At 36.9% G+C, this 18,811-nt stretch overlaps 1 protein-coding gene across 2 annotated transcripts in view; it reads right to left on the bottom strand.

Annotated features, from left to right (window-relative positions):
* LOC8072983 (achilleol B synthase) overlaps positions 1–14,568 on the bottom strand; it is a 45,409-nt gene extending 30,841 nt beyond the window's left edge. For both annotated transcript variants that reach the window (XM_021464403.1, XM_021464402.1), the window contains exons 1-8: positions 14,303–14,568; positions 7,296–7,481; positions 6,865–6,954; positions 6,578–6,766; positions 5,930–6,014; positions 4,042–4,208; positions 2,979–3,167; positions 2,375–2,488 (exon numbers count right to left, since the gene is read on the bottom strand). In XM_021464403.1, the coding sequence (XP_021320078.1) occupies positions 2,375–2,488; positions 2,979–3,167; positions 4,042–4,208; positions 5,930–6,014; positions 6,578–6,766; positions 6,865–6,954; positions 7,296–7,481; positions 14,303–14,500 (1,218 nt within the window). In that variant the 5' untranslated portion in view covers positions 14,501–14,568. The remainder of the gene's footprint in view (positions 1–2,374; positions 2,489–2,978; positions 3,168–4,041; positions 4,209–5,929; positions 6,015–6,577; positions 6,767–6,864; positions 6,955–7,295; positions 7,482–14,302) is intronic.

The following is an 18,811-nucleotide window of genomic DNA, read 5'->3' as shown; positions in this document are numbered from 1 at the left end:
GGGTTATGATCTAAAACTTGAACAATGAGGTTAATGTTTGTGGATGGTCTGTGAGGGGTTGGATCATGCCAAGATGGGTGAAGGTCTTGAATGATATAGCTCGCTAACCGGTTAAAGACCGTATATCCATGGTAGTAAGTGATGAACATATTTTTAAAACTCACTTGTCATGAATGGGATGATGAGCCAAGTATCGAATTGCGATCGGTCTACCCATGGATTCAGCACGAAGGTGATGCTAGGTAGAAGAGATGTTAGTATTACCTAGGTACCTTTCAAACAAATCGTGGGCACCCATAGTCAGATTGGGAAAGGTTGAGACACTGAGGTATTCCTTATGTACTAACAGGTCGTATGGTGATATCCCTTGACTTTGGTGGGGTTAATGTGTACCCTCTCCAGAGTTTCTTTATTTGAAAGCTATAAATTTTGTACCTCTAGATATGGACTAGAGTTGAAATGAATCAAGGACTCATGGAAGATCGTGATCCCCATGCTAGTTGCTCATTTCAATTAACCATGCCATGCTTGTCAATGCTTAATGTATGATCATTCCATAAAATGCTTTTATGCAAACCAAAATGTATACCTTGCTACTATCCAAATGCGTACTCCATTGTTTACTATATTGGGTAAGTCCTACATAGTACAATTAAGTACTCACCCTATGATCAATTGAGTTTTGCAGGTAATGTTGCACCTTCCTATGGTTTCTTCTACATTGTTGAGTCCTAGGAGGACTAAGAGTGGTGAAGAGACCAAAGTCTCATAAATGTGTGGGCATGGCACTACACACATATATTTTTATCTTTAAAAATATGTTTCGAAGACTTCCGCTAGATCTCTAATGTTGTAGTTGAATGACTACAATTGAAGTGTTGTGAACTAAGTTTGAGAACTTGATGTGAACTTAAGTACTTGGTATTGTAATATGTTCCAACTGTGGATTGTGATGTGTTTCCTTTCTCTAGCTTGATCTTAGATGAATGTCATATTTAGTAAACTTATGGGAGGTCTACCAGGATGACCAATTAAGTGGACTATCTAACATAGTAGTCAATGAAAGACTATTATGTTAGGTACTCATTTAAAAGGGAGATGATCCTAACAATTTGGCATGTTGAAAAATAGTTTTAAAATTATGAAGGATTTTATGCTGGTGTTTGATTATATACTAGTGTTCGAGATCAAAACAATGCATTAGAAATAGAACAATGAATAATAATGAGTACCTACAAAAACTTACATGTATTTTGTTTTTGTGGTCAGGATGGTATTGATACTCATGGTATTCTCTCATTAACTCATCAAGGCAAGACTTAACTATCCATAAAGGATTTCAGTTAGCTTACAAATGTGGTTGACTAGTTCAATTCCTAACCATATTTAGTTGGAGGATCGCATACACTACATAAGAGGACACTTGGATCCTAATGAAAACCCAAGGGTTGGTTGTGTAGCCATCTTAAGGCACAACCAATAAATTGGCGTTTCAGGTAAGCCCAAACATTATTGTTTCTTTAGGTGAGCATACTAGGATAGAAATAAAAAAACTCAAAACTTGAAACAAGAGTTATTGTGGAAATGACTTTGCATTGTTTTCCCCCAAAACACCATAATGGAGAAACAATAACCATTTTCGACCAGACCATTCAATAATCATGATCAGAAGTAACTACCAACCCGAAACTGATTCTCCAAAAACATGCAATGAAACTTGTTTTATCTAGTCATGTCTCTAAACTCTTCATCACAAAAAAATTACCAAGGGTACAAAGATATAGTTAACCATGTAATTCTTAGTTTTATGATGGAATTACATAAACAGAAAAATAAGAGCACACAAGGGGGTTAGTCTTTACACTTTACTGATTCATGTGTAGGAATGAACAGAAGATGCAAGAAGATTACACGGTAGCTGTGATTGTCTCATCTATGTTTTGATCTTTTTAACCTGAGATTTGGGCAAGTTCGTTTACACATAATAAACTAATACAAATCTTTCTCCCTTAGCATTGAAATCAGTAATGTCATCATGAAAGTATGTGAACTTTGAAAAATAAAATATTAGCATTGTGGTCAGTTGCTAAACAATGCAAACACTACTAAAATATAAACAAGCTAATCAATAACAAAAAAATGTGTTCTAAAAAATAAAGATAGAGGAGATTAGTTTCATTTAAGATATTAATTTCAGAAGTTCTGAAAAATATATCTAGACAAGCTAATTTTTTTAGTACACTTGCTCATAGTAAAGGGATCAAACAAAATCTACAATATGTATCATCAAAGCTTTTCAGTAACATTATAAGCCATTGCTAAAAATGAAAATTTGACAGTGGTAAATTACTACACAAGGCATGCAAAACAGTACCTGTGCCTTCATTCCATCTTCTGCAAGCCATAAAAAATCATATATCCTTGGAAGATGCTGCTTGAATGCATCTGAATCTGGATTTTCTGCCCAACAACAAATCATATCTAGTGCCTACAAGCAAAAAGTTGACGAGTACCTATTTATTATAGTATAATATGCCTTTCTAAATGATTTTAGTTATATGTAAGAAAAGAGATGTCAAGTTAGTTTAGTTACAACAAATCATTTTCATGAATACATACAGCTGTCCCTTTAAACTTTGAAAAAAAATCCACTTGGGGATTCATCTCATTGCTATACTAAGACAATCAATTACCAATATACTTATATACTCAGAATTTTAAGAACCAATGCATCATTATACAAGTTCATAGGTACACGTAAGCAATGGGCTGAGCCTTACAAGTAAGTTGATACCATACTATTAAATTAAATCTGTTCAATTAAGATATGCCTAGGTCCACACAGAAAGTTTTGCGCTTGCAGCACTAGCTAATAAGAAAGACATGTAACCTTGTTCACATAATAGAAAATGAAGTTAGACTCTTTTTCTTGTTAACAAAAATAAATAAAATCACTGTCCAACATTTATGCATATTACCTTGTTTATGGGACATACACAGATGTATTTACTAGTTTCATCTTCATAGTGGATATGTTCCATAATGTTTTTCAATGCTATATCTCTTAACTTGTTGAATGGCCAACAATTCAGTACTGGCTCTATGACTTTATTAAGGCAGGTCCATACAAGATTTTGTGCCATTGTCCTTGGATATACAAGGTCCACCTAGATGCAAAAAAAAGAGAGAGAGAGAGAGAAAGACATTAGTAGAGTGAGTCAGGCGTTTAAAATTTGTGCAGACTTTCACTCAGTATATATAAGTTCAGTTTACTTTTATATAAACTTACACTTAAGCTAAGATGGACACATTTTTTATGACCAAAATGATCAACGCAATATGGTGGAATTCAGAACTGCAAGTATAACTCCGAATACCTTCCAATTAATGGAACCATATCAAATAAGTTCATCATCGTTTTCAACTACCCTTTATTATAATTTCATTATTTTTTATTTCTCAAAGAGCCCAGATAGAAAATAATAGTTTCTGGAAGTTCTAAATGTTGTTACTACAAATTTGTATGACGCATTGATATTTTTTATTATTATTAAAACTCAAGTCCATTACTATTTATGTGATATATCTCAATAAAAAAACGGAATGCAAACTTCACTAGAAAGATTATTTGCTTCATGCCATAGAAGAAAGGTTCTCATTGTGTAGTCTAGTATTTAACATGTTTAAATCCAGATACTCTCATTTGTAAAAGTGAGCTTACTTCTTACATGTAGAACTATAAAGCGAGAAAGAAGTTCCCCTTGTAACACCATCCTCTTGTATGCAAGCATGTGTATCAAGACTTGTGGTGAAATTCAATAGAAAAGTTGTTTGCACATGCTATTTAATTTAACATACCTCAGCTGTATTGAAGATCCTTTTAAAACCTTTTTCAGACTTCTACAAGCTTGCATACATTGGAAATGCATAGGTTGCACTTTCACTTATTTAAAATAATAAAAGTTGTATATAGATTTTTTCTAGGAAAAGTAATAACAATTGTATGGGGGACGAAATAACCAAAGCATAGTAAAAACGAACCTTGGCACAAGTATCACGAGCTTCTTTCCAATCAATCTCACTGTATGGTATACTATAGAGCTCGTCCCTTAATTCCAGTATAGTTGGTGTAATTGTTCCAACGAATTTTTTAGCAAAGAGGTAAGCCATAGGCAGATACACCATACGGCAGTAAACCCAAAATCGTCCTGATATAGCCAGTAAGAAATATAAAATGTTCAGTGTCAGTTAATGAGACTATTTATAATGGCACAATTGTTCTATGCCATTAGATACATGGTGAAGGCCTCTTCATCTACGCTAGCTTTCCCCAAGTTATAGGAGGCCATCGAGGTATGGGAGCAGGTGCATAGCCGCATGGCACACCGCACATCCACCTTCGCGGCATTGGTGAATGCCGCAGAAGGCGAAGGCAGTGCCCGCATGGAAGGGCAGTGCAGCAGGGGGTGACAACCATGGCATGGAAGATGGCAGCATGGATGCGGCTGCGTGCTTGATGCAAACACAGCCATGCTGCTCGCTTCAATGTAGGCTGTGCGCAAGCTGGATGACAAGGAGACGACTACTCGAGCGATGAGTCTAATGATAATAACAATGGCTGTATTATCGAGGACAGTGAAATGGAGGCCTCCTATGCTCGATCAGGGATGTATGGCAGTGGAATAGGCCAGCTTCATGTTCCCAGATTTGCCGGGTGCCAGGGCTAGGGCACCCGGCAAAGTAATTGTTAAAAAATAAAATAAAATCTTTACCGGGTGCCAAGGACAAGACTCCCGGCAAAGAAATTATTGAAAAAAAAATAAAAAAAGTTTGCCGGGTGTCTCTGACACAGCTCCCGGCAAAGAAAGGACCGACAGAGCCGGCGCCATGACGGTCACTTTTCTTTGCCGGGGGCTGTGTTTACTCTCGGCAAAGTCTTTGCCAGGTGTCCGATAAAAAGCTCTCGGTAAAGAAATCTTTACCGGCCAATTTTTTGCCGGAGGCTCTTTGTTGGGTGCTGCTCCCGGCAAAGGCTTTGCCGAGTGCAAAGTAGCCTTTGCCGGGAGTTTTCGGCTCCCGGCAAAACATCCGAATCCTGTAGTGTTGTAGGTGCGTATTTGTTTAGTTAGTTTGTTGGGTAGGTAGGCAGAAGTTGTGCCAATAAGCATTTGTGTTCAACTTATTTGTGTAACAATCAGGATTTGTAGAATTTTGTGGAAGGCACGGACCAATGCCATATATATACAAAGAAATTGTGTGTTTATATGCTGGTCATCATGTGCGTTTATTTTCCAAAGTTGTCCATTCACTACTACTACTATGATTTCACTTCCATCGTCTGTTTGCCCTAAAATGTTTGTGATAGTTATCATAGCCAGTTTGTGTCACCGATCGACAGTTTATTTTCACTATTGGTTTGTATCACCAACCGTCGTTCAAACTTATTTTCGCCAACTGTTTCTATTAGGCCTTCTGCGGCAGTGTACCAAGCGATGCCAGAAAAAAACAGGCCCCGTGATCGGAAAACAAGCATCGGATTCGGACTTGTTGGCCGCAGTGTACAGAAGAATGGGCACTGCAGCTATCTATAAAGACTGGGCCCACTTGCAAAAAAAAAAATACACATTTTTCCAACCAGCAGCCGCACCCAATCTGACGCCATGGAAGCCAGCTAATTGAACGGGCAAGAAATGTTTCTTTATTGAATGGGCATCAGTGAATATAAATTCACCGCTCTGGAAACAGAAAGGAAAATCATGTCCACTCCCGACCTTCCTAGCCCTAGGTGCTGGCCTCCCAGGCCGCCGCCACTTCCTTTCTCCTAATCCCCAAAACTTCTCCAGTTTATCCTCAAAGTCTTCATTTTTATGAGGGGCGGCATTGCCCAAAACAAAGTTCCATTGATAATTGTACTGAGAAACATAGGTACCTGGATGAATTGGAAGAAAGTGTGGGACAAGCCATAACTCTGGAATTATTGGATTATTGCCAGACCAATCATACAAACCCATCACCTTCAATTAAGAAGATAATAACCTTGAATTACATATCCAAGTCAAGAAAATGTAATTTACAATAAAAATCCACAACTACAATTGCAAGTTTGCATCCCTTTTTTCTAAGATCATTTTTCAACGAAGAGCCCTAATTAAGAAATATAGAAATATTAAAATTCATAACAACAGTTTATGTTTAAAAAAGTTTTTTCATAGACTAATAGCTAACCATATTTATATTCTATTTCTAGATAAGCCCAGATTTAACTTGGGCACTTCTTTGACAGGCCAAATCATGTCAAATACATTCAGCTCAAATTCTAAGTATCTTTTGCAAAAAATGAATGGTACTTTAGCATACTAATTTAAATGGAAAACAATGTCATGATAATTAATACCATTATAAAAGGATTACATTGTTTAGTACTAAAAATCTGGAATATACATATAGTTTAAATTTTATCTGAAAGGGCATTTCATATATAATTGCATAGAATTATTGCAAACTATTATATATGGAGCCTAGTGGCCCTTAAATACTCATGCAATTGTATGAAATGATATTTTGTTAAATGTCATACCGAGAACCATATCTTTCCCCACTGCGGAATTGCAGTTGCACTTCCATGGGACAAAATCCACTCACGTCCTTTGGTCAATGCAACATTTTTGCGCTCTTCACCAATAAGTCTTAAGGCAACATAGTTTAAGCATGAGCCAAACATGGTGCTTGGTCCCAACACTTGTTTACCCCAACCACCATCTTCATTCTACAAGGATCATGTTACATGAAAGATTTATAAATTCCCTTAATATTAGACCAAATTATATTAATTATAAGAAAGCAAATAGACTGTCATAAACGTGCCTGATGATTGTAAATATAGCGGCATATCTCACGTCGATGTTCTTTAGATAGGACAGTATTGAGTGATCCAGTGGTATATAGGGCGAATACCTGAAATGATTTAGAATTCCCATAGTGTTGCATGTAGATCAACTAAGGTATACAGTTCCTTCACAACTCACAGTTTGTTAAGCATGACTTAGAAGAAAGGAATAACCTGAATTCCTATATTTTTATTACTACTATTTTTTTAGACTTACACTTCTAGCAAATAGACAATATCATAAATAAATAAATAAATAAATAAATAAATAAATAATCTTTTTCCCTCCAAATTTATGGTAGTTCTGTATGGCATATGCCAATCAATAGTGAACTAGCAGGCCTAACATCGAACATAAACTATCTGATTCAAGTCAATTAACAGTGTAAGTTTCAAATTAAATGTGTACCAGGAGAGGCATAATGAATAAAATGCCACTAAAATCTGCTGGCCAGCACCCATCATCTGCTTGCAGACTTGAATGTTGAGCGAGGGCTCGCTTCAATGCTGCTAATATGATCTCCTCTGTGACTTCTTCATTTTCTGCGAGTGTGGCCGGTGGAGGATCCACCTGAAGATGTTTATGTTTTGCATACTGCAGTAGAGTACAGTTTAGTATATCAAGAATATAATGGTATATATAGGCCAGAAATAGTTAAACCACTTGTACACATACAATTAATATAACTAGAACAATTTTTCACACAAACAAAATTAAATAAGAAAACTAGTTTTGGGATCTTTCTCAACGTTAAGCTAAGCCGGCAATTGTTACTTCAAACCATGGGCGGCGCCAGGGGTATGCCCCTGTATTCCATGGAATACCCATGATTTTTGTGACAAACACAAATATATGTATATATACACACATGTATAATCAGTATATATGTTAGTTTGTTGAATGTTGCAAATATGTAACCCATAAGGGCAACTCCAATAGTCTGGCTAAAATTAATTGTCAAATTCTATTGTTTAGGTATTTTGTCGAATAGAAAATTTCTAAAAAAAAAGAGATCTACAACAATTGTTACTTTACAAAGTCTTATAGTTAGCGTCTGTAATAAGCTATATATAGCCACCGAAAATCAAGAGAAAGCGAACTTCCTATTTTACAAAATTAGATAGCATATTAGTTGGAGTCTACTTTTTGCTATACAAATTCTGAAATAGCACAAGCAACAAGAATAGTTAAACTCTTGAAGTTGCTCTAAGCCTAGTAGAACAACTAGTAGCGGCAGCCCATGAACTCATCAGAAAGAAACTCCATCGACGGCATTCCTCTAGCGGTGGCGGCGGTCAGTGGTCTTTGTAGACTTTCTCATATACGGCTCTCCCTCAACGCCTTTCTCATATACGACCAATATACGGCTTGAAGCAACAACAAGGTGAACACAAAGATTCCACATTCATTTTTTATTCTTTAAAGCAAGAATTGAAGGTTTCGTTTTCTTCTTTTTGTTGCGTTCTAGTTTTTTTTTTAAGAAATGTTGCATTGTGTTCTTGTAACATAGATAAAGAATTTATATATACTTTGATTATTACCAGTGGCGACACTAGGCTCACTTTGCCTGATGCCTTGTTACCAGGATAAACAAATATTTTACCTAGCATATATTTTAAGAAAATTATATGTACTACTTGAGTTGTGCATCAGGATCAATTTTGTATTGATTTTGTCCCCTATTACTATTGCACATATGCATTGAAAATTTTTTATACGTGGAATACCCAGCTGTAAAATCCTGGCTCCGCCACTGCTTCAAACTAATGATTCTGCCACCAGTTTCAGCTGGCATAGAAAGCATAGCTTGGAGCCTCCAAAGGGCTGGACAACAATAAGCATAAGGTTGTGCCTAGGCCGTGACTCTGGCCCACAGTGCCGGCATGGGCATGAGCATGACACAGCTAATGATGGGCTGGCACGATGCGGTCTGATCTTTCTAGAATTTCTCTAGAAGTTGGATGGTCTTGGGGAATTCAAAACTGTTAGATATAGATAAGAGAGTATATAAATACCCCAAACACTAGCTCCCAAATACAAGTTCCTTATCCTGCCATATGTTACCAAAATACGTGCGCGTACTCCACACAACATGCTCCCTCTTGTATGATTCGCGCGACAGCCACGGCTCCCGATGCAGCAGAGAGCATGCTATGGTGGGGATGCTGTAAGAAAAATGGACCCTTGGTCTATTTAGTTTAAATTTTGGTATTTGATGATCAATATGACCAAGTTGGACTAATTAATAAGTTTGCAAATGTTTGTTTTGTAGTCAAATAGGGTGCAAGGAGGTTTGCACTTATAGGCAACATGGTGATCCAGATGATCAACACCTCAAGCAAGATATTAGAAGCCATGTTGAAGACCTACAAGACATGCTAGAAGTGCCCAAAAAGAATGATGCAAGAGTTATTCAACAATACAGGCCTATTTGTTTGCTGAATACCTCTTTCAAAATATTCACAAAAGTGGCAACAAATAGATTAACATCTATCGCCCAGAAACTTGTTAGACCAACTCAAACAGCTTTCTTACCAGGTAGAAATATTATGGAGGGAGCTGTGATTCTGCACGAAACACTGCATGAACTTAACACGAAAAAAACAAGACGGTGTGATTTTTAAAATAGACTATGAAAAAGCTTATGATAAAGTGAACTAAAACTTTCTACAACAAACTTTAAGGATGAAAGGTTTTTTACAAGAGTGGTGTCAATGGATACAACACTTCACAGAAGGAGGTAATGTAAATATTAAAGTTAATGATCAATTAGGACCATATTTTCAGACAAAAAGGGGTTGAGGCAAGGTGATCCCATGTCACCCATACTATTTAACATAGTAGTTGACATGTTGGCCATACTAATTGCTAGAGCAAAGGAAGACGGCCAGGTAGAAGGGGTTATCCCCCATCTTATTCAAGATGGACTTTCCATCCTTCAGTATGCAGATGACACAGTGATTTTTATGAGCCATGATGTTGAAAATGCTGTCAATATGAAGTTATTGCTCAGTACTTTTGAGCAACTATCTGGCCTAAAAATTAATTTCCATAAAAATGAGGTCTTTTGTTTTGGAAAAGCGAAAGGTCACGAAGAGTTTTATTCGCAACTTTTTGGATGTGTCATTGGGAAATTCCCCTTTCGTTACTTGGGGTTGCCTATGCATTTCAAAAAAAACTCTTTAACAAAGATTGGAAGAACATTGAAGAGAGAATTGAAAAGAGACTTAGTAGTTGGAAAGGTAAAATTTTAACAGTTGGCTGTCGTTTGGTCTTCATAACTCATTATTGTCTAGTTTACCTATATTTATGATGTCCTTCTTTGAACTACCAAAAGGTGTTCTAGAAAAGATTGACTGCTTTAGATCACGGTTTTACTCGCAAAAAGATTAGCATAAAAGAAAATATAGATTGGTTAAATGGGAAATTATGTGTCAACCTAAGGAGCAGGGCGGTCTTGGGATTAAAAACATAGAAGTTCAAAATAAATGCTTGCTTAGCAAGTGGTTGTTCAAGCTTTTAAATGAGAATGGGTTATGGCAGGAATTACTAAGAAATAAGTATATTAAAAATAAGACTTTAGGAAGTTGTGTAAAGAAACCTTTGGACTCACACTTCTGAAAAAGCCTTATGAATGTTAAAGATACTTTTTTTAGATATGGATATTTTAATGTAAAGGATGGGTCACAAACCAGATTTTGGGTGGATACTTGGCTAGGTAATAAACCCCTTAAGGATAAATTTCCTGCGTTATTTAATATTGTAAGGAGAAAGCAAGATTCGATTGCAACAGTGTTGAACACCCCTACACTAAATATTTCTTTCCGTAGGAATTTAGTAGGGGCAAATTTAACTAACTAGAATAGAATTGCGGCTTCTTTACAACAACTTAGCTTATCGCAGGAAAAGGATGTGTTCTTTTGGGGCCTAAAGGCATCTGGGGTTTTTACAATCGAGTCTATGTATGCTGCTTTAATTAACAATAGGGTGAGAGGGTCACAAGATATTTGGCAAACAAAACTTCCAATAAAAATAAAGATTTTCATGTAACCAAGGATAACTTGGCAAGGAGGAATTGGCATGGCGACAAAACTTGTTGTGTCTGCCATTCCTTGGAAACGTTACAACATCTCTTTTTTTATTGTGTCTATGCTAAATTTTTGTGGCGCTCTATACATATACTTTTTGGGATTGTACCTCCTTTGAATATAGATGATTTATTTGAATATAGATGATTTATTCAACAGAGACGGGCGGGCGATTAGCTAGTGGGCCTTCCCTAAAATTAAAAAATTTCCCTATTTTTAAAACGCGATTTCATATTTTCTATAAAAAAAATTCCACATACGGTTCTCTAACAGAGCCGCCTATGGAAACGTTTTCTACAGGCGGCTCATAAGGAACCGTCTGTGGAATTGGTCCATTTCTACTGGCCTCCAGCGCAGGCGGTGCTGAAAACCGCCAGTAAAAATAGGTTACCAGCCGCCTGTATAGTATGTCCTTGTACTAGTGTTAATTAGAGTGACAACTAAGAAAAATTAAGTAAGATATGGCACTACAATTAAATTAAAGAAGAGAGACGGGAAAATAATTTTTTTTGCTAAGAAATCATATCTATATGAGAACCAAGATATAAAGAGTTGTGATAGATAAATCATGGAGAGATGTATGAGGGTTGAGGGACCAAAAAATTAGGGTCATGTGGCGGCTATGAGAGGGTTATGTGGCGGTTGTTAATGGATTTAATGGCTTAATGGGATGTCATTAGGCCCATATTTCTTGAGGCAGGCTTTAGAAGACCCGTCTCTTAAAATAAGGTTATTTATAAAGATAGATGTTCGCTAGTCTAAAAAGTCATGACTGAAAATATTATTCGTTAATTTATCGTGAGAGAAAAATAGTGTTGGCTGACATAAAAATACGGCTGCTAAAATTATTGACAGAGGGGGACCAATAAAAATGCCACCTCCGGGAGGAGCCGTATCTACCAATCCAAAATTGCTTTTGTAACAGTGAAATGTACTATGCCGCCCAAACATACCTGGCTAGATGCCTGTCGCCACCTACACTAACGAGTAGGGATAAAAATAGTACGAATATTTTCTGACCTTATTCGAGACCGAATTCGTTTAGAGGGGCTGAGATCTGTTCGTATCCGAGTATGAATGTTTAATATCCGATACCGTATCCGTATCCGAATACTTAAATCGTATATTTATAATGTCGACATCCAATCGTATCTTATCCGACATTGTTGATATTATCCGTATTCGAATCTGAATCCGACCAAAAATATAAAAACAAAGTGATATCCGTTCATATCCGATCCGTTTTCATCCCTGCTAACGAGACTGTGACCACGACTATGCTAAGGGCCGTGTGAGCTAGATGTGAGTTTGAAGTTCATTAGTTGTTTGCAGTATACCGGCATAAAAATTATCCTACAATAATTTTATGAATTATTACATCTTAAGCACACAATTGGACCATGATTATGCTTTTGTATACCGGCATGATCCAATGAGTATAAAACTTTTACTATACTTTAAGCATATAATAATTAGTCTACCATAAAAATTTCACCATAGTTGGGCCATAAAAACTGCAACTATGACTTATTCCGTTTAGTTACAGAAAAGCATAGATCTAAAGTTACAATAAAAACTTTATACTAAAACATACCATATTATTTATTTACATCTACTTATTTGAAGTCCAATAAAATTAGAATTTATATTTTATAATTTTTCTGTGATTTAATATGATTTTTTAGAAAATCAGCCAAAATAAAAAAAAAAGATAAACAAAACCGCCTTTAAAACAGATTATAACCGGGTCAAGGAGGTAAGATGAATGGGTTTAAAGTTGAGGAATATATTTTGTCTGGTTTTAGAGTTTAAGGAGAAGAAAAGAGATTTTTACAAAAGTTGAGTTAAATAATATGGAATTTTTCTAGATATATACTACTCCCTTCATCGCTTTTTAATTGTCGCTTGCATCTAAAAAAACAACTGTCGGCAATTATATATTAAAAAATATTAATAAATACATAATTAGTATCATTAGAAACATCTTTGAATCTAGTTTTTTTAACAAATCTATTTGGAGAAACAAATGTTTTATGTATTTTCTATAAATCAAGTAAAACTTGTGGCACGTACACTAACAGCGACAATTAACAGCGACAATTAAAAAGAGATAGAAGAAGTACTTTGTATATGTTTAGTTCCTCAATGAAAAAATTTTGGGATATTGTAGCACTTTCTTTTGTTTGTGGTAAATATTGTTCAACTATGGACTAACTAGGCTCAAAGATTCATCTCGTAAATTCTGACCAAATTGTGCAATTAGTTTTATTTTTATTTATATTTAATACTTCATGCATATGATGTGAAAAGAAATTTTGAAAAATTTTAGGGCAAGGCCTCCGATGGCTCAGAAGGGCCGCCCCGCTCGCCTGCCCTGTGGGCTGGGCCCTCTCGCGTGCAGGTCGCATGCTAGTCACGCTAGTGGAGTCAAAAGTCGGCGTTGCTTTACTATAGTTACCGTTGCTTTACTATGGCCTTGTTTAGTTCACACCAAAATCCAAAAAGTTTTCAAGATTTTCTGTCACATCGAATCTTTCGGCACATGTATGAAACATTAAATATAAACAAAAACAAAAACTAATTGTACAGTTTAACTGTAAATCGCGAGACGAATCTTTTGATACTAGTTAGGCCATGATTGAATAATATTTGCCACAAACAAACGAAAGTGCTACAGTAGCGAAATCCAAAATCTTTTCGTATCTAAACAAGACCTATATGTATTTCAAGCTGCCAAAAGTCAGGTCGAAGGAATATATCACGGTATTTTTTAGGCCTTGTTTAGTTTTCAAAAATTTTAAGATTCCTCGTCATATCGAATCTTTGTATACATGCATGAATTATTAAATATAGATAAAAATAAAAATTAATTGTACAGTTTATCTGTAATTTACGAGACGAATCTTTTAAGCCTACATACTTTGTAATTGGATAAAAATTGTCACATACAAACGAAAGTGCTACAGTAGAAAAAAAAACAAAAATTTTCGCGAAATGAACAAAGGCGTGACATGAAGCAACGGTAACTAATGGAGTGTTTGTTTGCGTGTTAAAGTTTAACTGATACCGTAGCAGTTTCGTCAATTAGTATTCAATCATGGACTAATTAGGCTTAAAAGATTCGTCTCTCAAATTACTCTTTATAGCTGTGTTTTAAGTTTCGTAAATAATCTATATTTAATACTCCATACATATATCTAAACATTTGAGGTGACAGACGGAAACTTTAACAGGACAAACTAAACGGGAGGTAAACAAACCCTAAGAACCCATAAGACCTACTCCACCCTAAGAAGCCATTAAAACCTACAGTAAGCTACTACGTACCTGCATTTGCAGGAGGAGGTCAGAGGACTCTCTTTTCTCAAAGCGGCGCTCGGTGAACTCACGGCGCACCCTCTCCACCTCGGCACGCTCCTCCGGCGTGCCGAGCTCCGGGTCGAACTCCCAAACAGCTCGCCCACGGAAGTTGTTGGATGACTTTAGCCATGGCCCTGCGCCCTCCGCGACCTTGAGCCTCCACATGATCTCGCCGGGCGCGACAAACTACACTATTAGTTAGAGATCGAGGTGGCCAAACTGATGGCGCGTTCGCAGGCACAACTGGCAGAGAAAGGCCAGGAAAGCTTCCTTCTCTTATAGGAGAGTAGCACGATGTGTCAGTGCCGGCCACTCTGTCCTGTCTGACCAGGGGCTACAACCTTGTTTACTTCCAAAAATTTTTGCAAAATAAAAATAGTAGCAATTTCGTTTGTATTTGATAAATATTGTCTAATTATAGACTAACTAGGCTCAAAAGATTCGTCTCGTCAATTCCGACTAAATTATGCAATTAGTTTTTATTTTTATCTATATTTAATACTCCATGCATACGTCTAAAGATTCGATATGACGGGAAATCTGAAAAATTTTGCAAAATTTTTGGGAGCCAGGAGAATTATATAGGAGTAGTACTCATCTGTCATGTGTATTGACTTGTCTTTTGTGCGAACAATAAACTCTAAGCGTCACGTAGAGTACTCCCTCTGTACCTTTAGAAATGATGTTTTCAATACCGTGGTTGACCATATGTTTTATTTAGAAAAAAATTAGAAATTATAAAATAAATAAATTATTATTAAAATATTTCTAATGATAAAATAAGTCATAACAGAGTATATAATGTTTATAAAAAATTTAAATAAAACAAATGGTCAAACAAGATAGCACGAACCACCTTTATCCATTAGCTCATACTCCCTCGTTCCTTTACGTTCGTCGTCCAAACATTTTCTACACGGTCACACGGAAACAAATATTTATGAAACAGGACGTGAACAACCCTATAAAATATTCCGTCACTAGTTGTAGAACATTGCCATTAATGCGCTGTTGTGAGAGGGGCAAGGGATAGAGGCTGCTGCACTGGTGACATGCAAGTGCTCTGGTAGCATGACACACCTATAAGAACAAGTATTATAATACAGCCAGCTGCTGGCTGTAAGACATCTTTATAGCCTTCTTACAGCCCACTCATATAATGGTTAGCTCATCATTATTAATACATGGCCCACTTGTTTGTCTCACAGGACTTTCTTGGTTTTTGTGTCTGCTGTAAGCTTACAGCCCGCTTTTACTCTCTCTCCTCTTCTCTTTCCTCCACCTCAGCATTTAGCTGGCTTACAGCCTACTATAATACTTGCTCTAATTAGTACGCCAACGACCAACATTAAGAGAAAACCTTTCATAGCTAGAACGACCAACATTAAGGGACAGAGGAGTACTCGATTTGCAGCAAAGTGATAACTGTGACTAACAAGCCCACATAATACTGAAACAAACCCACAAAACTTCTACCCTCTCTCAGCTAATTGATGCACTCTACAGCTATGCAGTCTATGTAAACAAATATGCTCCATTATTAGGCATCTAAACATCATATCAATCATGCATACTCCCTCCGTCTCTATTTAATTGTCGTCGTTGGTGTACGTGCTACAAGTTTGACTCGATTTATAGAAAATACGTGCAACATTTATATCTTTAAATAAATATATTAAAAACTAGATTTAAAGATCTTTCAAATGATGCTAATTATGTATCATAAATATTAATATTTTTTAATATATATGTAATTAAAGTTATTTTTCAGAAAGCGTAAACGATAATTATTTAGAGACGAAGAGAGTATATTGACAATGTAGCTACAGAAGCACATGCCACATGGCTCTTTTGGAAGCACACTACCTAGGTCGACTTATGACGAGGGCAGAAGCATATTCCAATAACCAGAACACCAGCAATGATTCCAAAAATGAGTTCACATCAACCAACCCCCAATTGTCTAATCACAGGAGGCCCTACTGTAACATCAACATGATCATTAAGAACCGAAGCATCAAACCGAAACACATAAATAACACCAGTACTTTACCTAGTAAATGGAGGAAGCTCATTTCCAACACAATCACATAAGAGAATCGAACCACATCTCAGAGAGGAATTTACTATTATTGTCTTTACCATGCATGAACGTGCTGGCATCACATTAGGCTTAACAATGAAACAAATGACTTACCAATAAACTGTAGTCTCTATTCTCTAAAAAAAAGCCAACCTGCAGAAGACAATGGATTTCCACAACAGGAAGAAGCACCCATTTGTTCCGTAATGCACACACCTCGCAAATTAAGCAGGAAAACCCCAAAAAAGAACAATAGACTTGTGTGCTGAAATAAAAGACAGATTTATCTGGTTGCATTTCTGTTATGAAATTTAAAAAAAAAAATTGACAGCACAACACCTTGACAGAAAAACCACAGATAAAATGAATAGAACTGGGTCTGGATGGATTTGAGAAAAAAAAAGAACTCACAAAATAATAACTAATGCAATTCCCAGCACTCTAGGAATAAATGGAGGACAAAAGGTGAAGCAGCACCCGGGATTAAAAGAAATAATGAACAGGAGGGGAGGACAGGGGAACCATCGATCTGAACAAAACAAAAACTAACATCATGAAGAACTGCAACAGCAGCCACTATCAATGAGTTTCGTTCGTGAATATATAACATTATCTGTTATCGGAGGCCACAATCAGATATGTAATCAGATATGGCCGTATTCACCGCTGATTCCTCCCCAACCTGAATGGTATCAAATTACCGGCCGCTGCGAGTCGCTTTACATTACTATGCGAAACCAAACAAAGAAAGTAATCATCAGTCCCAGTGCTGCTTCCCTGCAATCTATTTCCCATGCCGTTCGCATTATCAGTGAGGGAACCAAACACTATGTATATGTCACCCAAGATTAAGAATAGGATGGAAATATGTCACACCCGGTTTTAGAGAACAAAACCAGGCTAACTATATGTGTGCCCAGGAAGTCCACACACTACTGGAATTCTGTTCTTTGCCGACTGCCAAAAGCAGTCGGCAAAGGCCCTAAAACAGGTGGCAAAGGCTTTGCCGACTGCTTTACACGTGGCAGTCGGCAAAGAACATGTGGCAAAGATTTCGTCGGCAAAGAAACCTTTGCCACCTGCCAAGAGAAAAACAGTCGGCAAAGCCTTTGCCACCTGCCAATATGGCAGTCGGCAAAGGGAACGAATGTCGTCGTGAGATGACGGAGCGCATCCCTTTGCCGACTGCCAAAAGCAGTCGGCAAAGGCTTTTCTTATTTTTTTTATAATAGAATTTCTTTGCCGACTGTTTTTATTGGCAGGTGGCAAAGGTTTTTTTTTTCAAAACAAAAATTCTTTGCCGACTGCCTTTTTTGGCAGGTGGCAAAAGGCTCTTTGCCGACTGCCTTTTTTAGCAGGTGGCAAAGGCTTCTTCGCCGACTGCCTTTTATTGACAGGTGGCAAAGCTGGAATAAGTAAAATTTTAATCTGTTTTTCTGTTTTGCATCACAAATATGATTATATAACTGGAATTCCCATATATCACACAGATCCACATATATATCACACAAATCCACATATATAGCACACATAAACCATAACAAATGAGTCCAACAGTTCACATGTCATCAAACTAAATATCATCAGCCTTAGAGCAAAACACACAAATATAGAAGCTAGTTACACAGAATTTGTTATACAAAACATCTCAAGATGCCCAAAATGACATTTGAAGCAACATGAAATTTTATATTTTATTTAATAACTAGCTTCTATACTTGATCCCGCCATCACGGCTCACATGCTAACAGCTTTCCATCAGGGCTCCAGCCTCCAGGCAACTGAAAGGACAAACTTGCCACTGCTGTCCTGTCAGGGCGAGCTCCCTCTGGACGTGGGACAGTAAGGCTGGTAATTGGCTGCCATCTCTCTGTGTCCCAGAGCTTCACTAATCCACTGCCACCACCAGATGCGGCCAGAGCATTACCCTGAAAAGGAAAGAATATGATTTACCCCAGCTTGTCAATAACCAAACTGAAGAAAGAACAGCCAATTTGACAAATCAGATGTAATAGGATAGAAGCATAGTCATGAATTGCCATCATCTTTTATTACCTAGAATCACAAGTACAACATCAGTTGTCTAAGTTTTAGCCATCTGTAGAATTTTGACTAAATAAAAGGGAGCTTATTCATACGTAGAATTTTGACCCACAATCAGGCCATCTGAATCTGAGCTACCACACTCACAATAACTGTGAAACCCACAAAATCCAAGCCAGGACAACACCAGTAATGTACTACTTGGATGGGATGCTTGAGAGAAAAAGAATCGCATCATTCTTTAGGATACAATAAAGCTAAGACTACTACTACTTAACTGGATTGTCGACTTATGTTCCCTTGGTTGTCTGATAATTTCATGTAAGAAACTGAAATGACCACTATATAAA

This window comes from Sorghum bicolor, chromosome 7, assembly GCF_000003195.3.
Source record: "Sorghum bicolor cultivar BTx623 chromosome 7, Sorghum_bicolor_NCBIv3, whole genome shotgun sequence".
Lineage (NCBI taxonomy): Eukaryota > Viridiplantae > Streptophyta > Magnoliopsida > Poales > Poaceae > Sorghum > Sorghum bicolor.
The sequence above is the reverse complement of the archived record's forward strand: the minus strand, read 5'-3'. Positions and strand labels throughout refer to the sequence as shown.